Genomic DNA, 21,911 nt, shown 5'->3' with positions numbered 1-21,911 from the left:
ATCAATAGTCTCAGGCGGTCCAGAAAAGATCCGTCACGGAGATATGCTGACCCAAGCACTTGTCTACACGTGGTTACGATGCGATTTAGGAGCAGGAGCCTAACGGGATCCCTTTTTTTATTAATGGCTGGAGCAGGGGTCGGGAACCTTTTTGACAAAAAGAGCCATAATCAAATCATATTTCCAAACATTATTCCTTGAGAGTTATACTAAGAATTTAAAGGTAAAAATACATGAAAATGTGTGCATTTATTAATCATTTCATCACTTTGAAATTTTAAAAATGTGTCTGAATTCTTTTGAGAATATTTTGAGCTGTTGCTAATCAATGAGTATGCATGCAGAAGAGTCTAATGAAGATAATTTATTATCAGAAAGGCGCTAGAGACCATGTCGGCGCCACAGTTCCAGCGTGACGCTCTTATTGGTGTGTTCGATACCCATATTTTACCAAACAGGTTTGTGGAGAGCCATATATACCCATCAAAAGAGCCACATATGACTCCCGAGTCATATACACTCATCAAAAGAGCCACATATGGCTCCCAAGCCATATACACCCATCAAAAGAGCCACATATGGCTGCCGAGCCATAGGTTACCCATATTTTACCAAACAGGTTAGTGGAGAGCCATATACACCCATCAAAAGAGCCACATATGGCTCCCGAGCCATATACACCCATCAAATGAGCCACATATGACTCCCGAGCCATATACCCCCATCAAAAGAGCCACATATGGCCCCCGAGCCATAGGTTCCCTATCCTTAGGGCTGGAGTCTTATCTTCCACACTTTGGTGACATTTCTAGTGTTGAGTTGACCAGAATGCTCTTTTTTTTTTACAAATATTTACACCTAAAGCCAAAAATAAGCATAAACTGCCATGCATGAGGAAAATGGAGTTCCTCAAAAAGCATCCACCGAACACGGGTAGAACACGTCACCCCTACACCGCAAGGCGGCCGTGCTAACGAGTTATTGAAACGTGTCAGCTCATTATATTTCTCTTTTTTGTGTTGTGTGGGTTGCCTTCAAGCTTCACACTGGGTCGGGAAAAAATTTCCACTCTGTAAAAGATGGCAATGTCTTTGCTCCAGTCACCAATGACTTGGTGTGTTGGCTATGAAGGGGATAAAATTGTACGTGTTTCTTCGGCACACTGTAAAGCGCCGGGATAATTGCTCTAATATTTGCCGCATCGGTGTTGACAATAACGTCAGTGCGGAAGGGTTGAAAGGCACAGAGCTGTCGGCATTCCAGTCATCCGGCCTCGTTACGGCACCTCAGCTGTCCTGCCGCTGTCAGGTGGAGATGATGTAGAGGCGTCTGTGCTGTGCGACCTCCTCTTGTTAACGTCGTAATTAACTCATCCATTTTCCTTCCTTGGGACTTTCTCACAATCCGCACGTAAACCATAAAATTAATTTACTATGCTTGGCTTACAGAGAGAGCCCAGTGTGATTGAATTCTTGTTTTAATTGTCAGGGTGAATCGTTTTTTTTAATGTCTTTTTGTTTGAACTTTTTGGAATAAAAGGCATGATGTTAAAAAAAATAGAACATATGGATGAGATCAACTATGGAGAGAAAATTTAAGATAAATATGAAGAGGATAGTTAGGTGGCAATTACTATTTTTTCTATTGGACAGATGAAGAAAATATGATTAAATAAATAGTGAAATAGCACAAAAAATGAGAGAAATGTTAATTTTTAACTTTAAAAAAATAGGTAAAAAAGGTTAAATAACTATCAATACAGTACAAAATATGCTTTTTGTAATAGAAAAAGTAGCTGGTACTTTTTTCCCTATATTTTATTTCATTTATAGTAAATGTTCACCTATATTTACCTCATTTTCTGTGTTTACTTGCACCAAGAATCTTCATTTTTGTGCATCCCTACTCGAAAACGTCTCCAAAAAAATCACCTGACAGATTTTAACACGTTTCATTCTTATTTAAAAACAAAAAGCCACATATTGTTTCCTCATAAATGTCCTGGACATGATTTCTTACCTGATCCTAATCCGGCAAACTACATAATCACCCCCTCCAAGTCATTTCTTGAATATTTCATTTGATTTCAATGGATTTAGCTGAATTATTCCATTCCCCGAAGCCCCGTCTGTTGAAGCTCTTGCGTCCCCGTCCCCCCTCCCCTACCCACGTCCTTTCAGGGTGAACCGTTATTTCTAAGAAGATTTGTCGCTGGGGAAAATGAAAAGGGAAGATAGCTCCGATAGATATAAGAAACAGACAGCTGTAATCTGTCGCTTTGGGCTGCTTAGCTGCGTGTCGGACGCCGCTGGATCACGGATGCTTCTTATCGGTACTGATAGTGTGACCTCCGTCCTTTGGAAAACATCTCTATGCAGATTGGGGCCTTCGTGCAAGTGGACTATCGCAAGCCGTGGGAGATTTAGCCTCGATCAAGGGGAAACTATGGCTCCAGAGCCACATACGGCTCTTGTGTTGGGTCCCTATGGCTCTGTGTTAACCTGTAAAGTAAAGTATGGAAACAGCTGCACCAATAGGAGCATCACATTGGCATCTAGTGCCGATTTAATATGTTTTTTGTCCATAAAACTATTTTTTATCCATCTTCCCATTGATTCTTATTCATTGGAAACAGCGTATCAATGTTGTCAAAACAATTCTGACTTCTATGATTTTAAAAGTGGTGAAATAGCGACAAAAAATGCACATATTTTCATATATTTTGTTTTCTTATAAATGGTATGGCTCTCAAAGATTACCATTTAAAAATATGAATTCCAAAACCTTGCTCTAAATGCACTAACTTATCATGAGCATTTCTGGATAAATGTTTTTATAAGATTCCCCTCGAGCGGTTATATCGTCTTCTCTCACCCTTGCTTCTTATTTTTGAATCCACATGACTCATGCTATCATTAGAGTGAGTCATCGTTTTGAGACTATAATGATAGTTTTTTTCACCATCTTTTTTCAACGCAAATATCCCGACACATGAAAGAGAAAAACATGTCCAGATTCACACACACTTGAAATGGGTGACTCCCTAAAAGCCCAGATTTATAGCGGAAATTACCATATCATTAACATACCACAGGCACTTTTAAAAAGAAGGTTATTTATAATTAGATGACATCAGAGACTGTGTTCGGCGCTGAGGAGGGAAAAGGGAAGTCGGGACTACTGGAAAGCCTCTCCGGACAAACATTTTTGTGGGAAAGTGGGACGCTGAACCTGTTGTTTCTTTGTGTGATGTTATCGCAGACATTTGGGGTGTTGTCTGTCCTATTTCTCGACCAAACAAAAAAATAACACTGGCGTCAAAAAGGCAGCCCGGGGGCCAAATCTGGCCCGTCACATCATTTTGTGTGGCCCGGGAAAGTCAATCATGAGTGCAGATTTTCTGTTTTAGGATCAAATTAAAATGAAGATTATAGATGTATGTTATATTTCCTGATTTTTCCCTTTTAAATCAATAATTGTCATTTTTTTATCAATTTTTATCTGTGTTTTTAGTTCAAAATCCTTTTGCCCCTTTTAAATCAATAATTTCATTGTTTTATCTATTTTTTTCTGTGTTTTTAGTTGAAAAATCATTTTGTAATATCCAAAAACTATTTTCTGTTTTCCACTTTAATATGGATAATAATTAAATAAAAAAATAGTTTCCATTTTAAATGAACAACAAATGATTCAAAGAAATTTTCCCTTTCTAAGAAAAAAAACATTGTTTTTAATGTTGCTTTAAAAGCAATTCTTTTAATCCATTTGTAAAAACAAAAATCTAAATATAATATCTAAAATGCTTATTTTAAAAGAAGATTATTTATAATTTTATGACATATGAGACCGAGTTCGGTGCTGAGGAGGGAAAAAGGAAATTGAGACTACTAGAAAACCTCTCCGGATAAAATATTTAGTGAGAAAGTGAGACGCTGAACCTGTTGTTTCTTTGTGTGATGTTATCGCAGACATTTGGGGCTTTGGCTTGTCCTATTTCTTGACATCAACATTATCCTGGCCTGCTTCTGTCGCGGCCTAAGCGGTCCGCAAGTACACCGCTGTTTACAAACTAACTCGGTGCAGCTGCTCTACTTGTGCGGTTTTCTCGGGTGTGATTCTTTTTTAATGTATGACTAAACCCATTTGGAAAAACTCCAACATGGAACTTGAGTGGTGACAGATGATCAAAAATTAAGTTGCACAGGGATTAAAGCTCATTTCATTCCTCCCGCCAATCCATGTTTCGTCTCGAGTCGGTGAAAAAAAAAACGGGATGAGAGCAAAAATGACGGGAAACAGAGTCGGATGCGCCACTTGAACTCAAGACTTGATCGATGCGCGAATTGCTTTACCAGTTTCTTCAAAGTAATGGAATCTCCAAATGTAAAAGAGTAGCAAACATGGATTTTCCAGGGTCAGAAACACCACAAATATTTAAAACAAACTACACCAAACCAGTAATCATTCACACTTTAACATCATCTGTCAAAATGAATAAAAATAAAGCCCTTCCTAAACAATATATGACATAAAAACAACATTTTTTAATCAATCCAAGTGTTAACATGAAAAAAGCCTTGATCAACGTCTTTAATATCAAACAAACTGCTTCAATAGATTGTCCACTGTGACAAGATAAAAGCCCAAATATCTTTAAAGCATCACTTTATTCCACATCCCCTCAAGACATTTCCTTCCAGCAAAGCATCTTCCTCTTGCCATAATGAGAAATGTGGACCAATCACACAAGCTGACAGCAAACTGGCATCCCATTTATCCCATACTTTTGTCCTGTCAGGAAGAAGAGCTGCGGCAAAGCGGCGAGGCCAAATACCAGCACTTGAACGAAGACCTGCACGTTCTCATCGAGGTTTTCGCCCCCCCAGCCGAGGCTTACGCTAGGATGGGGCACGCCTTGGAGGAAATCAAGAAGTTTCTCATCCCAGTAAGTCAACCACACAAATACTCCCTCACACACTGAAAGATGCTCCTAATGGAACAACGAACGGCCTGGTTTCAAACCCGAGCATCTGTACACATAATAGACAGAATGGTGAAGATCTCACAACATATCCTCTTAGGTAGTGCCTCGCTGCACCAAGTTTATTTACACTCCCGACATTTATTATAGATGATCTGCGCAATGCTCTCAGCTATCCTGATTTCCATCTCATTAATTATCCGCAGAGCCATCCCAACACAACCAACAGGAAAACAGCACCCCCTTCTCAAGGGGTACCTTTTTTACCCCCCACTGTTCCCATGGAACACTTTGACACACAAGTGCAAAAAAAAAAATCATAACATATTCCAGTGTAGTGATATTTTCATGTATACTAAACTGAAGTATACCATACCTGGCAACGAATTATTTTCTCCCATATTTGATACATTTTTTGATCGATTCCAATTGTTAACAATGGGATTTTTTTTAAGTATGTTTTATTTTTTTGTCATACTGATTTTTTTGTCTACTTTGGAGACAAATTTCAACTCTTAAGACACAAATATAAGCCACATGTATGAGTGCAACAAAATATATGTATACCCTGGTGTATCTAAACTTTTCTAAAGTTGTTGTATACACCCCAAAATAATTAACTTTATAAACATAAATACTCAAAATAATAATGAATAGTGTACTCACAAATCAGGTGAAGCTGGGGCAAACAGAAATATGCTTAACTTTAGACAATTGATGCCTTTTAAAGTGAGTAATGAATACACTGTTTTGGGACCTGCATGAAAGGCACTCAAGCCTAGAACTGCCTAGAACTGCAAAACAGGAGGGTTTAAATAAGGGCAGGATGTGGACCGTGATTGGTGGAGGGATGATTGGGAAGTCATGATTGTGATTACCTGGGCAGGGCTCTGCCATAGGGGTGGAGTCACAGCTCCAGGTACCTGCAATACAAAACCAAACATAAAAACAACACAACCTACAACACAGGTGTCAAAAAGACGGCCCGGGGGCCAAATCTGGCCTGCTGCATCATTTTGTGTGGCCCGGGAAGGTCAATCATGAGTGCTAACTTTTTGTTTTATTATCAAATTAAAATGAAAATTATAGATGTATATTATATTTCCTGATTTTCCCCCCTTTAAATCAATAATTTCATTTTTTAATCATTTTTATGTGTTTTTAGTTCAAAAATCATTTTGTAATATCTAAAAAATATTTTATGTTTTGCACTTAAGTATAGAATATAATTAAGGAAAAATTTGGTTTCCTTTTGAAATAAAAAAACAAATGATTAAGAGACATTTCCCCTTACTAAGAAAAAACCCAAATAAACATTGTTTTTAATGTTGCTTTTAATCCATTTGTAAAAATAAATAAATAAATATAATATCTCAAATGGAAGATTACATTGAGTTTGTAATATAGTTCAGTCGGATTGCAAGCAAAACTACCAGCATATGTTCCTACTTATATAATATATATATTTTTTTGTGGTGCAGGATTACAACGATGAGATCAGACAGGCCCAGCTGCAGGAACTCACATACTTGAACGGTGGCTCGGAAGATGCCAAGGTACCAGCCGTGAGGGGCAAGTCAGCCACCCGTGCAAGAGGGACACCTGTTCCAGGAATTCCCAGGTAACCTGCATATAGGTGTGCGTTTTTTTTTTTTTTTTTTTTTTTGCACAGTCGACTTCATTTACCGTTAAGAAGTTTCTGAGACAGCAATTTTCTGTAATTGGATGTAGCGTCGAGTCCTCCTCGTAGGTTGCACTTTCACCTGCTGCGTTGTCATTAAAAGCTGCAGTGCACTCACCAATGGGAGTAAAACCGCTTAAAAGATGATTGACCTTTTTTCTTCTTCTTTTCGTTAGCGTTTAAGCAGATAATTTGCATTCAGAATGCTTAGAATGTCGTTTTTTTGCAATCTAGTTTTGTTATTATTGATGTGGGGGACCAAAAATCTTTATATGTCAACTCTTTCCTCTGATTGGTTGTTGCTAAATGGTTGTGTTGATTTAAATGTGTTTATATAGCACAAAATGCGTTATTAAAGTCCTGGACTTTGTCTTATGAATCCGACTATAGTCAAAATGTAAACAGCATCGTAATGGAAACACTTAATTCAGGTCAGAAATTAATTTTCTTACATAGAAATTAGAAAAATTAGGAATTTGATGGTGTATTTTATTATTATTTTAAGGCCTGAAAATCCTCTGCAGTGGATAGCAACCTGAGAGTCATTATTATTGCCTCCAAGAAGACATTTCAAGAAAGAATTCTTTGAAATATGTCAGCACAAATGCTTAATAATGTTTTCCCAATACAAAATATCCACCCATGGTATTCCTATCAGGACACTCAATCTCATACTGAAAGCACCTGCAGTTTTGCAATGAAAATATTAGCATAAAATCCTTTGTATCCAAGCGATCTTCAGAGGAACGCTTTCTTGTGTGGCATCCCTCTGAGCTTCCAGAGTTGCATCTCCTCTGAGAAATCACACAAAAATAAAAATACTGCTAGCCATCCCCAGATTTTTCAACTCTTTGAAGCAGGCACCACAAATCCAGAATTTGTTTATTTTTCCCAGAAAAAGCCAAGCATCACATTTAATGTTAGATTCTACCATAACCAAAAACTCACAGTTTTCTCTAAAACGTGGGTTTAATCGACTGGGTTTTTACCTCAAGCTGTAATTAGTCCATAGAAAATACAGTAAATAAGGCGGAGGGTTTAAATACCAGCCAGTTTTTACCAAAAAATGTTTGTTTTTTGCTTTAAATTCAGACAGTGAGTAGTATTTGGGGACTAAAAACGAATGTTCAGGATAAGACTTATCCCTCGACCTAACGTTCCAACCTCTTGCACGTTGTCTTGTTCTCAGTTCTATCCAGTAAACATCCACCACTGTCCTTAATAGTCTGCGGAATGTGAGGTTTCAACAACGCGTAGCGCGAACGGAATTGAAAGTATAGAAAGCAAATGACCCTTGAAGCCACCTTTTGTGGGTTTTTGCCGTGGCTTCAAATCAGTTAACTGGCCTCAAAGAAAACGGAGCCGACACGGAAAAAGCTCTTACAACATTTTTAACAAACCGCAAGGTCGGCCTGCCTTTGAGTAAAACTCTACCGTAGAAGCAGCGTTTTTTTGTCTGTTTATTGAGATGACTATCCAGGTTTAAGTCAACTAACAATATTTTATACTTGGATTTGCACTTTGTATATTGGTACTTTATGTAATCATCTTTGCCAGGAGTCGAGGAGGAGTACCCCCATTACACGCTGCCATGCCAAGAGGAGCGGCACCCCGAGGAGCTCCGCCTAGCCGCACACCATCTGCAAGGGCTAGGGGGGTGCAACGAGCCAGGGGAGCCCCCCCTGCGAGTGGATACCGACCAGGTCCACCAATTGTCCAGGACACGTATGACGAATACGTAAGTCACCTGACGGGAGAAGAAAAATAGGAACTGGGTAGAATTTTTGAGTATTACGGTCGATTTACGATATACAATATAAATGCATTGATAGATTCATGACTGGATGTTTGGTCGCCAGTCTTTTGGTCGCCGGTCAAATGTACTAAGATATTAAACAGTGCTTAGATATTAAACAGTATCGAGATATTAGAAAGTACTGAGATATTAGAAAGTACTGAGATATTAGAAAGTACTGAGATATTAGAAAGTACTGAGATATTAGAAAGTACTGAGATATTAAACAGTACTTAGATATTAAACAGTACTGAGATATAAAACAGTACTTAGATCTGAAACAGTACTTAGATATTAAACAGTACTTAGATATTAAACAGTTCTTAGATATTAAACAGTACATAGATATTAAACTCTCTCTCACTTAGATATTTAACTCTGTCTCTTAAAAATTAAACTCTCTCTTTTAGATATTAAACTCTCTCTCTCTTAGATATTAAACTCCATCTTTTAGATATGAAATTTTCTCTTATGAATATAATTTTGAGAGCTAGTTTCAACAGTAAACTCTTTGTTACCATTTGACTGGCGACCAAAAGATCGACGACCAAAAGACCGGCGACCAAACATCCGAGCACCGATGGCTTTTGTGTCACGTGACACACGAGAGTGGCTTAATAGCTCCTGCATCCGCATCTTATATTCAAAAGTCGAAGTAGCCCGACTCAGGTTATTACGGCAGCCGCCCGTGCCTAAGCACATGTGACACGTTTATTCAGCGGGTTGAAATTCAAATGTGTGGAGGTCGTGGAGAATGACTCCTGGACCAGCTGTTTGGCATCATTGTCACTGTTGTAAACTACATCCTCTCACGACGGCACCTGCGAATCCAGTTTGGGGATGGGGAGAAGGGGGGCACGGAGTAAGCCTGGCATGTGCCAAATGATAAATCTAACCACATTCCAGCAAATAGAGGCAGAATGAGTCATGTTTATCAAACGTACATAGTCCAAGTTATCTCACCATGGTGCTGAAAAACTCTCTTTTGTAGTCATCCTATATATATATATATATATATATATATATATATATATATATATATATATATATATATATATATATATATATATATATATATATATATATATATATATATATATATATATATATATATATATATATATATATATATATATATATATATATATATATATATATATATATATATATATATATATATATATATATATATATATATATATATATATATATATATATATATATATATATATATATATATATATATATATATATATATATATATATATATATATATATATATATATATATATATATATATATATATATATATATATATATATATGCAGACCACCATTCCATTGCACGCCTACACCAGGAGGCATTTTAGATCAAAACATAACGTTTTGCTCCTACTGACCAGTATGTGACCCTTTGCAGCAGTCAAATAGAAAGAACAGATGCAGAGCAGTTAAAACCACCTACAAGTATGTATATAGTATACATACTATATATATATATATATATATATATATATATATATATATATATATATATATATATATATATATATATATATATATATATATATATATATATATATATATATATATATATATATATATATATATATATATATATATATATATATATATATATATATATATATATATATATATATATATATATATATATATATATATATATATATATATATATATATATATATATATATATATATATATATATATATATATATATATATATATATATATATATATATATATATATATATAGTATGTATACTATATACATACTTGTAGGTGGTTTTAACTGCTCTGCATCTGTTCTTTCTATTTGACTGCTGCAAAGGGTCACATACTGGTCAGTAGGAGCAAAACGTTATGTTTTGATCTAAAATGCCTCCTGGTGTAGGCGTGCAATGGAATGGTGGTCTGCATGGGTGTAATTGACGGGCGGTTGGCCCATCTCGGATGTATCGTTGGCCCCGGAGGTGAATCATAAGCAGTAGTGCCATTTCATTTCATCTTTTCTGCACATAAGGATTTCTGCAGGGGTTTTTCGTTAATGGACGGAGCTTCGAACGCAATGGCGGGGCAGGTGCAGATAAGCTTGTCGTTCTGATGCAATTTGAGCAAAATTGGATGGAAAAAATGGGATAACTTGATGAGAGAAAAAGTGTTTTATCTACTTTTATGCTGGACAAAGATGACGGATTTCAAGGCCAATCATTTGATAGTCTAAGTAATAATAATAATATGGTGAAGGTAGTTTATGTATATAGAATCATTATTTTTTTCCCTAATTAGTTTACCTGTCAGTATGTTTTTAGAAATAATGTTTTGGTCACATTTTTTTCACCAAAAAAAAGTCATGCCTTGAGGTGAAGTCAGTCAACTTTTGGCGTCTGTTATGATTTTTTTTCCCTCATAATTTGTCACAATAGTTAAAAAACATGGCCTTAATTTGTTGACAAATTCATCATGACTCATTTTACACTTGGAATGATGTCACATTAATCCAAATTCTGACTATGGACAAGAGTATTAAGATTCAAAATCGACAAAAACTCAGATTAATCATTGCACATTTCCCCCAAAAACATGTACCTATTGAAATATCAGTCCATTCCCTAAATAATTGAAATCCCTATCTTCAACACTACATTACATTGTCTTACAACGTAACAACATTTACTCCATATTGAGTGCTGCAACTAGCCCAGTCAATGAACCCCTCCCCTCCGCAAAACAAGGTGAATTTGAAAATGAAGTCGAGCCTTGTCGCGGGGAGCATATCGATGGCGTCCTATCTACCACGGCGTTGTTGTGGAGCAGCTGCGATAGCGCCGACGTTCCACACAGAAGCGAGCCCTCTGTTCGTCTTTAGTGGCCTCTGAGGCTGGCCCTTATCTTTTAACAACACGCCTCTCAGCCATCCTCTGGCATACAAATGAAAGAGTCACTTAGGGAGTGCTATCTACCTCCCCCTGCCCTCATCCAATAACACGTCCCACCACCACCACCGGCCCACCCCTCCACGCCTGCGCCCCCCAACCATTCACTGTCACACTAATCCCGTCTCGTGTTCGGGGGTAGTGCGGCGTTGCACCATTGTACTCACCCAGATATTTGGAGTAAAGGGATGCTATGTGATATCTCAATAGCTTCATTCGCCAAATTTCCTCCGTCTTATGTCAAACAATTTTCCACTTGTTTGATGCTGAGGAAAGAAGACAATGCGGTTTATCTGGTAAATTCAGTTCGCACTTGTTAAAAGGGACGGCATGCTGACAAATGGGAATAATGAGGTAGAAGGTTCAATTGGTTCTTAGTAAAATGGCTTTATAACATTTATTTGGTTATGTGTAGGCAAGTAGTTTGGTTTGAATGGTAAAAATTAGTTGATAGATTCATATGCAAGACTATTTCACTTCATGGTAATATTAATTTTTGTACTTATTAAGCTCATACATGGAAAAATTGGGTCTTTTTTTACCTGTGTCAAGAAGAAAAGGTTTTCAAGTTCTATTCTTTTCTATTTAAAAATATTTTGAATCAAGTTATCAAGATATTACTTTATTATTATGAATCCTCATGCATGGCAAAGCTTTTTTCCCCTCAATGTTTCCATGGAAATTACAGTTTAATTGATTGGTTGCTTGATTCAAGTCAATGAAGCTTTAATAAGGAATTTTGCCTCATTTCAAGCAAAATGCTCCTCAAAATTTGAGTTTAAACTTTCTTTTTAATACAAAACACACTAATTTCTTTCCTTATAATAAGCCTAAAGTTTTTCCAACTCAATAAAAGTGTCTATATATCTTAGTTCACCAAATATTTGAAATTTAAAGATGCACTGACTGATAATTTCTGGTAGATTTCAAGTGAAGTAGGTGTGTTTTTTTGTTGTTGCACTTTTCAACTTGAAACCACTAAAGTAAAATTGTAAAGGATACACTCTGCAGACATTTTTTGCATGATTTAAGCGACTGTTCCCATATGAGCGATGAAGCTTATCTGCCTCATATTTTTCAAGTTGAAAATCCTCCCCTGAAATAGGTCACCTCCACACACTCCTGTTGGAAGAAGTGTGTGTTGCGCGTTGACCCACTTGAAAAATGCATTGATTAAAATTTGTACAACCTGCTTGCCAGTCGTCTTCCCACTCACTTCACCTAAAAGTACCTCAAAATAATTATTCACTAAATGGTAAAACTAATTACACCATACTTCCTCAACTATAGGTCACATTTTTTTCACAGTATACCCGGGCCTGCAACTTATACTCATGTAAATAAAAAATAAAAAAAACTTCACTTTAAAACTCACTTTAACTACAAACAGGTTGCGTTAAGCTTTTAGGGTTTTAGTTAGCTGAAAAAAACTTTATATATTACATTAACAGATGCCCGTTGTGTCTGTCGATCTCTATTTTGCTATTAATTTAACATATAATGTTTGTTCTTGGTTCCTGATAATTAAAAAAACAAATACTACCCCCTAAAAATGTAGCTTTTTATGCATTAATTGGCAAGTATTAACACAAAAAATCTGTTTTTAACCACTTTTTATCTAAAATTTAAACATTTTTTGGCACATTTTACCCACGCCTGCAACTTAAACTCGTGTAAATTAAGAAAAAAACTTTACTTTCAATTAAACTACAAAAGGTTGTGTTAGGCTTTTACTTTAAAAAAAAACTTAATGTTACATTAACAGATGCCCATTTTGTCCGTTGATCTCTATTTTACAATTAATTTAACTTATAATGTTTGTTCTTGGTTTTTGATAATTAAAAAAACAAATACTACCCCCTAAAAATGCAGCTTTTTATGCATTATTTGGCAAGTAACCACCCAAAAAAATCTGTTGTTTAACAACTTTCTATCTAAAATTTAAACCCAAGCCACAATGGAGTAATTCAGTCCGATTTGTCCTCTCTGGAATTGCATGGCAATTTGTAGAAAACAGATGAATTTTATTGGTGGAACATAAAATATGCACCAAGCTCCTGCAAAACAGAAAATAGTCCAGTTCAAAAGTGTTATGCAAAATGGGCATAATTTTCTATCTCAATTCTCAAGGGATCAACTTGAGTCACATTTGTTAGCTTCCAGCTATAACGAACTTTACCATTTGCAAACTTTTTAAAATTATTCATCCATCTGACTCCGAAGAAGGGTCAAAATATATTGGCAACAATATACTCATGAATTTATTATGAAATGCCCATATCCAGTTCTAACCGGATCGTACATTAATTTTATATCAAAGCCTAACATTTTCCCTTGAGAAAAGTATGTGGATGTAAATAATTTTTATTTGTTTACATGACTTACTTTCAAAAAGGGAACAGAATGTGTATCTTAAAGGCTTTTTAAAAGGATTGATTTAATTCTGTCGTTATTTAAGAGACTTTTTTGTATGCGTTTTCATGCATTTGTTATCTAGTGCATTCTTTGACTGTATACACATGCCAGAGTGATTTTATTTGACAGCTACGACAATGTTTTCACTACCGAGCGACATGATTTTACTTTTTGTGTCACTGCTTATTCAATATTTATAACAGCACTTGTTTTTTTCCAGCCTACACTTGGAGCGGGATAATAGATATAACTTTAAACCAATAAAAATAAACTCTACTCAGAGTTTGGAAAGAGGAAACAAAAGGATGATATTCGAACAAAATAATGTCATATCACAATGACATTTCTGGCATTTTATATTGTTTATTTCAGCCGTCTGCCTGTTAAAGGGGTCTTTTTTTGGGAGATAAGCAACTGGATGCAATTAAGATTTAATATCGAGGTTGTATTTTGGGTTTTTTTCACTTTAAAATCACATGCGGCAGAAAAAATATGTCTTTTTTAGCTTGAAACTCACATTTGGTTTAACAAAAACTGACCAGTTAATACTTAGCTCATCTTAAAGTTTACATAGAATAGAGAACTTTATATATTAGGATCATGCCATTACTCTGACTTTCTTCTTTAGTCCATTTGAAATGTGTCATTTTGCACAAGAAGTGCACTTGTAATCAGGCATTTGTACCTTTCGTCATAAAGCTGATTTGATGGCCGTTTCTTGCACAGCTAAATCTCACGGACATTCATTTCATGCATCCAAATCAGCCACAGATGGAATTAGCCATAAGAAGAAGTGCGCCGGAGGGGGGGTGAAAGACGTGTCGCTCGGGGTCCAAACCTTTTGTGGAACATAAGTCGCGTTTATCCCGAATTAGGATGGCTTGGCTTTGATCTTTCTCTTGGAGGAGAGAGTGTATGCGTGCCATGTAGAGGGGTCGTCGGGGGTGCGCTGCCAGAGTCCAAACAGATGTTCCAGACTCAGGCTTTGATGAGATGTGACCGCTTCCATTTAACTGTCACTCCATTGGCAATAAGAGGATGCATGCACTATTCTGCTGGTTCTGTAATGACTTTGATTCAAAATGCTGAAAATGTCTGTTAAGTTAGATCTCCAATATTTTCACTGACTTAACATACTCAATATATGAAGTCATTAGTATTTGAGGATGCTGAGATATGGTGATACCTTCTAAAACAGGGGTCGGAACCTTTTTGACAAAGAGAGAGACACAAACAATTCATATTTTCTAATGTTATTCCTTGGTAGCCATAGTCCGAATTGAAGATGGGTGTCTTTTTTTGTCATTTCAACACTTTTAAAATAGAAAAAAAAACTAAAAAAGTTTTGACAACATTCTTATGCTGTTGCTAATCAATAAGTATGCATTCCAGAAGAGTCTACTGCAAAAAAAAAAAGATTAAAGCAGTTCTAGATGTAATATCTCAGTTCTGTCACCAGCGATTTTCATATTTTAGCTCACAGATTAGCAGAGAGCCTTATGCACCCATCAAAAGAGCCACATGTGGCTCCCGAGCCTTAGGTTCCCTACCCTTGTTCTAAAGGATTACCTTTTTGGTTAATTGGTTGAATCTTCTATTTCAGGACTATGACGACGGCTATGGAACGGCATATGACGACCAAGGATACGAATCCTACGACAACAACTACACTAATCAAGGACAGAGGTAAACATTAGCACTAAAAGACACACTTTTCGTCCCTATTTTGGACTAAATTGACATCATAGAAAGAATCAAAGCTAATAATGCTTGAATTTGACAAAACGTGCATATTTTGAGCTTTATTTACAATCCAATTACTGTGCAAGGACTAATTGGAGGCGTTCATGCTCCGCCAATTTCTCCGTTAATGAGTTGTTTTTCTTTCCAGTTTGACTTTGTCATTGTTTTTTGAAGGGGATTCCTTAACGTAATAGCTATGTTCCATCAAAACTGTCAACTTTTAAATCGGGATGCATAAACATATGCTTTATGGTTATTGACGCCAACTGTATTCATTGTAAACACTTATAAGAGGATGCATGTCCATTTAACAAAGAGGCCTCGGCAGCCAAATGCAGAATATCGATTTCTTTGTATCCAGGGAGCCATCAGTCTCTCCAAGCGACACAAGGTCAAAAGATTTTTGCCTGATGTCCTGCAGTATTTAAACAATGTGCAACAATGCATGTCTGTTTACACAAATAAAGACTGTTGGCCCACTTAGAATGTCCACAATTGGACAGTATTGGCAGCAGCCTTGGGGGTTGAAGAAATGGACATAGTATTTATTCTTTAGCCAACAATACAGTCAATAATTTGCCTTATAGCCCTCTTTATTTCTAAGCCTAAAGAAGTAACTCAATGCCCACCATTGACGCCAATAGACGACCTATCTATTTCAACATGGATAGAACGTATGACGCTGTCCATGGTGCTGAAAGATGAACATCCACAGTAAATTAGGTCATTTTGGATCAATTTTGGATTGTTGCCTATTAATTTTGAGGAACCTTCCAAGATGTTTGTTGTTCATTTGTTAGTTCCTTCTAATTTTAGGACATTTCCAAGTTACCTCCTGTTGGTTTGGGGGCATTTTTAGGTTCTTTATTGAGTCATTAGCTGCCATTGACGGCACTTTTTTTGTCGGCAGGGGGCAAAAAAACAAATATGACTGTGGATAAGAAATGGAGGAAAATGTAATAGTGCACTCACCCCATCACATGACTCACAAAATTGTAGTTTTAAAGTGCCCATTTAAAACAAAACATTATATTTTGTATGTACAGTATGAATGAGCTACATAGTACGCATGGAATGAATCAGCACCACTTGCGAGCCGCCAAGCACTAGCAGAAACCAAAATTATCATTCGAGGGGTTCAGTGGGATGAAACTTGAGTCATATTGTATTTTAGGACAGGCATGATGCAGGTCAACTCCATAATTTTGTCTGTTATCTGGCTGAAAAATGGAATCCATGTTTATCCAGACTTTGATGCACATGAGACAACTGAGTTACTATTTTTCTTCTGATCCCTGTTCAATGTGGCGCCCTTTTTTATAATATACTATAGTGCTCCATTCTTGGTATCGTAACTTTGAAGATAAGATTTGGGGATTTTAATCTACAATGGATAAAAAGGCCAAGGTTGAGAGTGTGGTTTAGAATTGCGGCGTGTGTATGCTACACGCGCAAAAGTGTTTACTTAGACAAGAGGTGTCCTTATAGTCGTATTGCTCTCAGCTAAGAGCTTGCAGTCGGCAATCTGAGCTGTGACTCCTTGGCAGGCTTTCACTTGCCAGAGGATAACAAGCAACACAATTCACAGTCTGTCAGACACAAAATTAGACCAATGGCTTCTACTCCAAGCACCTGTTCTCCTTGCGAGCATAGAGCAAAATAGAAAGGAGTTTTTTTTAACAAGATTGTAAAAGTACAAATGAGAATGTGGTGATACGATGCCTTAAATGAGTGGGAAGTTTCTTCCAACTAATCTGCATATCATTTGGAGGTAGGATGCAATTCTGGCTTGAAATAGGGAAGAGTTATACTTCGTTAGCATATGAATAAGCAGGAGGGAAAATGGGAGCATACTGTAACTCAGATGTGCGTCACTTACCAGAAAAAAATACAGTAAAAAGATTCTTTCATAAATGAATATGATGTGTGGAAAAAAGAAAGTGTTTTTAGACAGATTTGGACAGATTTAAGGGACATTTACAAAATGGAACCTTGATAAAAACCATACATGTTGGTGTTAGTGGTCTTAACAGATTTGGAGAAAATAAAAGCTGGCTTTTGAGTGCCTATCTCAGGGGAGATTGCAAATTGTTTGAGTAGCACTCCAACGTTAAGGTCAAGGCAGCTTTTTCTCTGGAAATGGATTAGCAAACAACAAGTGCAGATCTTTCCATGAGAAAACATGAAGGCACAGCATCTTCTAGGACACTTGGGATTGCAAACTAGTCATCTCCGTCAAAACCTGGCCGCGGTTTAAGTGCTCTTTCGTGCTTCACAATTGAGAGCTCCACCCCCACATGGTCGCCCTTTGCTTTTGCTTTGGTATGTTATGGATCCCGGGGGCCCATTGGTGCACAGATAGGTGTGTGACAATGCTTTAATTGGCAGCTACATTCCTGTGGGAGGAAGTGTAAATCTTAGCATAAGAAAAGGGAAGTGGAAGGACACAAACGTAGTATTTTAGCAAATACTGTACGTATATCCAACTTGAAATTGAACATTATAAAATTGGTCTCTTTATGCTTGCTCAAGATATAACTAGAATTTTTAATTATTATTGGGTACGAACAAGCGTTAATTCTCTCAAGGTACTGTATTTTCACGACTATAAGGCACACCGCATTCATTATAAGGCGCACCCTCAATGAATGACATTTTTCCATATATAAGGCGCACTGTATTATAAGGCGCACTGTCCATTTTGGAGAAAATTTAAGACTTTTAAGTGCGCCTTATAATCGTGAAAATACGGTACTTTAAATAGCCAATATTTCTGCAATGTACTATCAGATCAATATGCAGTACATTTTGCTTGAAAAAAAATCCATTAGCTCATTTGCTCACAAAGCAAGTTGCACATATTTAGTGTATTTCTCTAACTTTATTAAATAAGAATATTTCAAGGCAATCCAGCTATCTACTTTCTTAATTATTTTATGGCACTGTATTTTTTTTAAACACCTGAGAAAATGCCTCCATGGAGTTCTTTTCTTGGGGTGCCCAGCCCCTTTGACAGAGCCATTAAGTACAAAAGAATACAGCTTGATTATGCCCCCCCACCCCCCTCCACCAAACTCCTTTCCTATAATTTCAGCCGATTGGCTGTGCTAGCTGTCAAAATGCTGAGACACCTGCAGAGCTGCTGTGCGCCTTGATGTTCTTTCAAAGTTGACAGCTCATCGAGAAGAGTGGCAAGTGCTGTTGAGGGAATTAGATTGTATCTTAAAGGAGGGAAAGGGAGGGGTTCAAAAACTAGTAGTTGTAGAGGCTATGGGTCGTTTTATGGTCCCATGACCCAATACTGCTCAGTCCAGGTTGACCTGTTTAAATTCATCTAGTGGATCAGTTTGAATTCCTTCTAAAAATCAGGAAATGTACTTGCGAGACAGTCAAAAATATAGTTTTTTTTCTTTACAGATCTTTAAGTGTGTAGCATGTATACCATAAGAGAGTCATATTCAGAATTTACTAGAAGTAAAAATACATGAAAATGCGTGCGTTTTTAGTCATTTCACTGCCTTTAAAGTAGAAAAAGTCTCAGAATTATGTTGACAAAATTGTTACCCTGATGCTAATCAATGGGATGCATGCATGCATGCAGAAATGATTCATTAAATACAGGAAGATTAAATCCACTGTAGACATAGTGTCCATATTTTAGCTCACAGCCATAAGCACCCATCTAAAGAACCACATGTGGCTCCCGAGCCATAGGTTCCCTACCCCTGATCTAGTGGATCAGTTTGACTTCCTTCTAAAAATCAGGAAATGTACTTGCAAGACTGTCAGAAATGTTGTTGTTTTTTACAGATGTTTAAAAGTGTATGGCACGTATACCATACGCAATCAACACGGCCGTAATGAATGTTTAGCACCTCTGCTTCGTTTCACACTGAACCCAGGGACAGGAAATTGTCCTGTTTTCTTTTTTTTTTGCCTGAAATGTTTTCTTTTCTTTTGTATTGCTGTCTGGAAAAAATAAAAAAACAACAACGTTGGGCTGCTGTAATCAGAAGGGACAGTGCGGGGCATTTGCACTCAGCACTTTCTTTAGCGGGCCACTGGTGGATGAGAATGAAAGGCGTGATTGCAAAAAAGAAAAGAAGAGCATCACAAAAGTGTGCCACCACGGGAAATATGGTCTTTTCATAAAACTGGCCATTTGGAAGAGAAAAATGCCCGTTTTTTTTCTTCCCCCTATTCTAAAATGACCAGTGCTGATGCAAAGTTGTGAAAGCTTTCACAACTAAAATGCTGCCCTAACATTTTTGTGCTGGTAACAAAACACAGCCCATATTGTGCTTTATTGCCCGACGCCTTGGTCGCTCCAGCGGCTTTTTGAACAACATTGCTTTCGGGCTGTTTTGGGGCCAATTTTGCTTGTGTTCAAGTGGACAAATGTTGGAAAAAGGTAGACTGCACAAAAACAAATGTAGGTGAATCACCTGACTGGGGGAGGAGAAGGAAACATTTGCATTGTAAAGTGACACAAGTAGTGACAAACTTTTAATTGTCTCCCATCTGGAGCTACATTTTTGCAACTTCTAGTTGTTTTTTTTTGGGTGAAAACCCCTAAAACTTGAACCAATGTACACAAAAACAAGCCTGCTTGGCGTATAGGGTTGCTTTTCTACACTGAATTTGCAGCAGGTTTACAATATAAAAGAAGACTAACCAGAATGCTAATGCTTTTGTTTCAGTAACTGCTGTGAATACAAGAATTATGTATTTTATTTTAAGGCCAAAAAGTGTAATGTAGGCTGAATTTAAGCTTCTTGTGAACCATAATTTGAACACCACTGATTAAAAATTATTCCTACTCTCTCTTTAACATTGTTTTTTTATGCTTAGTGGAGCTCAGTGCTTACCTATTAGTTCTACCCATGTCTCTTCTTACATGGCAGATATATATGCATATATTTTTAAATTAAAACATTAATAATTGATCATATTTAATAAATTATACAATAGCTTTCACACTAAAAGGCATCCTACTTAATAAGTATCTTACCTTGCACACTTGGTAGCTTTGCAGAATGTCCAAAATGATATCCAATGGCATTGAAGTATTTGTCTGTCAAGATGGATGATCATTGTTAGGTTAATGTGGATGTATTCAGGGACCAGCAAGGGAAAGTAAAGTTAACTATGTCATCATGAAACTTGACTTTATTACCTGTGCAGCCTTCTTTAATGTCCTACGAGGACTCTTCAGATTCATCACTGAGCACACAGCAAGAGTAATGGGGGGACTAAGAAAACACAGTCCGCTCGGGACATGTACTACATCATTCAATTTTAACACCCCCATCTGTTGGGCCCTAACCACGACATCAAGGCTCGAGGAGGCAGAGGCATTTACAGACAAGACAGATTCACTACTAGAGTTCTTCCCCCCCCCCCCCCCCCCCTTCCTTACCTTGTGAAAACACCATGTTGGATCACGGTTGTGAATTGAGTGATATTTTTTAATTGAAGGGAAATCCTGATGGGAATTGCAGTCTTATTTTTGGAGATTGTAGTTGTATTTTTTGAGCTCAATTGACAAGGAAAGATGCTTCAGATAAATCAAGATCTCGACTACAGTGGTTATGGGCATTCTTTTTGTGTCTTTGCTACCGAACATAAGCTGATTTAAGCGTATTCTGCAGGCTTTAATCAATTATATTTTTCTAATTTACTGTGAACTAATAGAGAAGGCCAGCGGGGTACTATTTGGACACCCCGAGCTTGAGGGAATGGTTTGTGCCAAAGATATTCGAGTGAATCTCGATCTATGTGAGATGCACATTGGCATATATGCCACAGGGTGATTGGAAAGTACACACACACACACAAACACACACTGAATCTGGCCTGGTTTTCTGGCAGAAAAGTGCATTAAAACATGGCCTTCCGCTGTGTTGTGTTTATTGTGGAATTATTAGTGGTGTCAAATTTATGCTAAGCCTCGCTTAAGTCACAAGCCTCCCTAAGGAAGTGTCTCATGTCACTGAGCCACTAAAGTGCTTTTAAGATGATTCCAACCACTGTCCTCTATTGACCTCATTGTCTTGAGGGAAGAGAAGGTTGGAGAAAAGAAAAAAACACATTAATACATTAATGTCGCTGTCTGTTAAATTCACCTGTCCTGGTTGTGAGGTGGAAAGGTTTGCTTGAGTACCAGGCGATACATTTTGGATTTGCGGAATACCTAGATGTCAGTCAGAGGGAAGTAATAGTTAGATTTGGAAAACTTAAAGCCATTGACAATAATACATTGTAATTGTATACACCACATGTTAAACTAGGGTTATCTTTTAGTGTTATTTGATAATACTGGTCTATAAGATGTAGGGAA

At 37.0% G+C, this 21,911-nt stretch overlaps 1 protein-coding gene and 2 long non-coding RNA genes across 6 annotated transcripts in view; 1 reads left to right on the top strand and 2 right to left on the bottom strand.

The window, feature by feature from the left end:
* LOC144215026 (uncharacterized) overlaps nt 1–5,776 on the bottom strand; it is a 39,471-nt gene extending 33,695 nt beyond the window's left edge. For both annotated transcript variants that reach the window (XR_013330330.1, XR_013330331.1), the window contains exon 1: nt 5,648–5,776. This is a non-coding gene — a long non-coding RNA (uncharacterized LOC144215026). The remainder of the gene's footprint in view (nt 1–5,647) is intronic.
* The window catches only part of khdrbs3 (KH domain containing, RNA binding, signal transduction associated 3), a 56,210-nt gene that overhangs the window by 29,834 nt on the left and 4,465 nt on the right, over nt 1–21,911 (top strand). The window contains exons 4-7 of the mRNA XM_077743787.1: nt 4,799–4,945; nt 6,463–6,602; nt 8,220–8,400; nt 15,432–15,514. Of these exons, the coding sequence (XP_077599913.1) occupies nt 4,799–4,945; nt 6,463–6,602; nt 8,220–8,400; nt 15,432–15,514 (551 nt within the window). The remainder of the gene's footprint in view (nt 1–4,798; nt 4,946–6,462; nt 6,603–8,219; nt 8,401–15,431; nt 15,515–21,911) is intronic.
* On the bottom strand, nt 13,198–20,934 carry LOC144215025 (uncharacterized). 3 transcript variants are annotated; one of them, XR_013330328.1, is made up of 3 exons: nt 20,748–20,934; nt 20,583–20,645; nt 13,198–13,470 (listed from the first exon to the last, which is right to left on the bottom strand). It is a non-coding gene; the product is annotated as an uncharacterized LOC144215025 (long non-coding RNA). The 3 variants fall into 3 exon arrangements; XR_013330327.1 differs by lacking the exon at nt 13,198–13,470 and adding an exon at nt 16,411–17,967; XR_013330329.1 differs by lacking the exon at nt 13,198–13,470 and adding an exon at nt 18,646–18,769.

This window comes from Stigmatopora nigra, chromosome 21 (genome assembly GCF_051989575.1).
Source record: "Stigmatopora nigra isolate UIUO_SnigA chromosome 21, RoL_Snig_1.1, whole genome shotgun sequence".
Taxonomy (NCBI): Eukaryota; Metazoa; Chordata; class Actinopteri; order Syngnathiformes; family Syngnathidae; genus Stigmatopora; species Stigmatopora nigra.
This window is presented reverse-complemented; position numbering and strand designations above follow the sequence as displayed.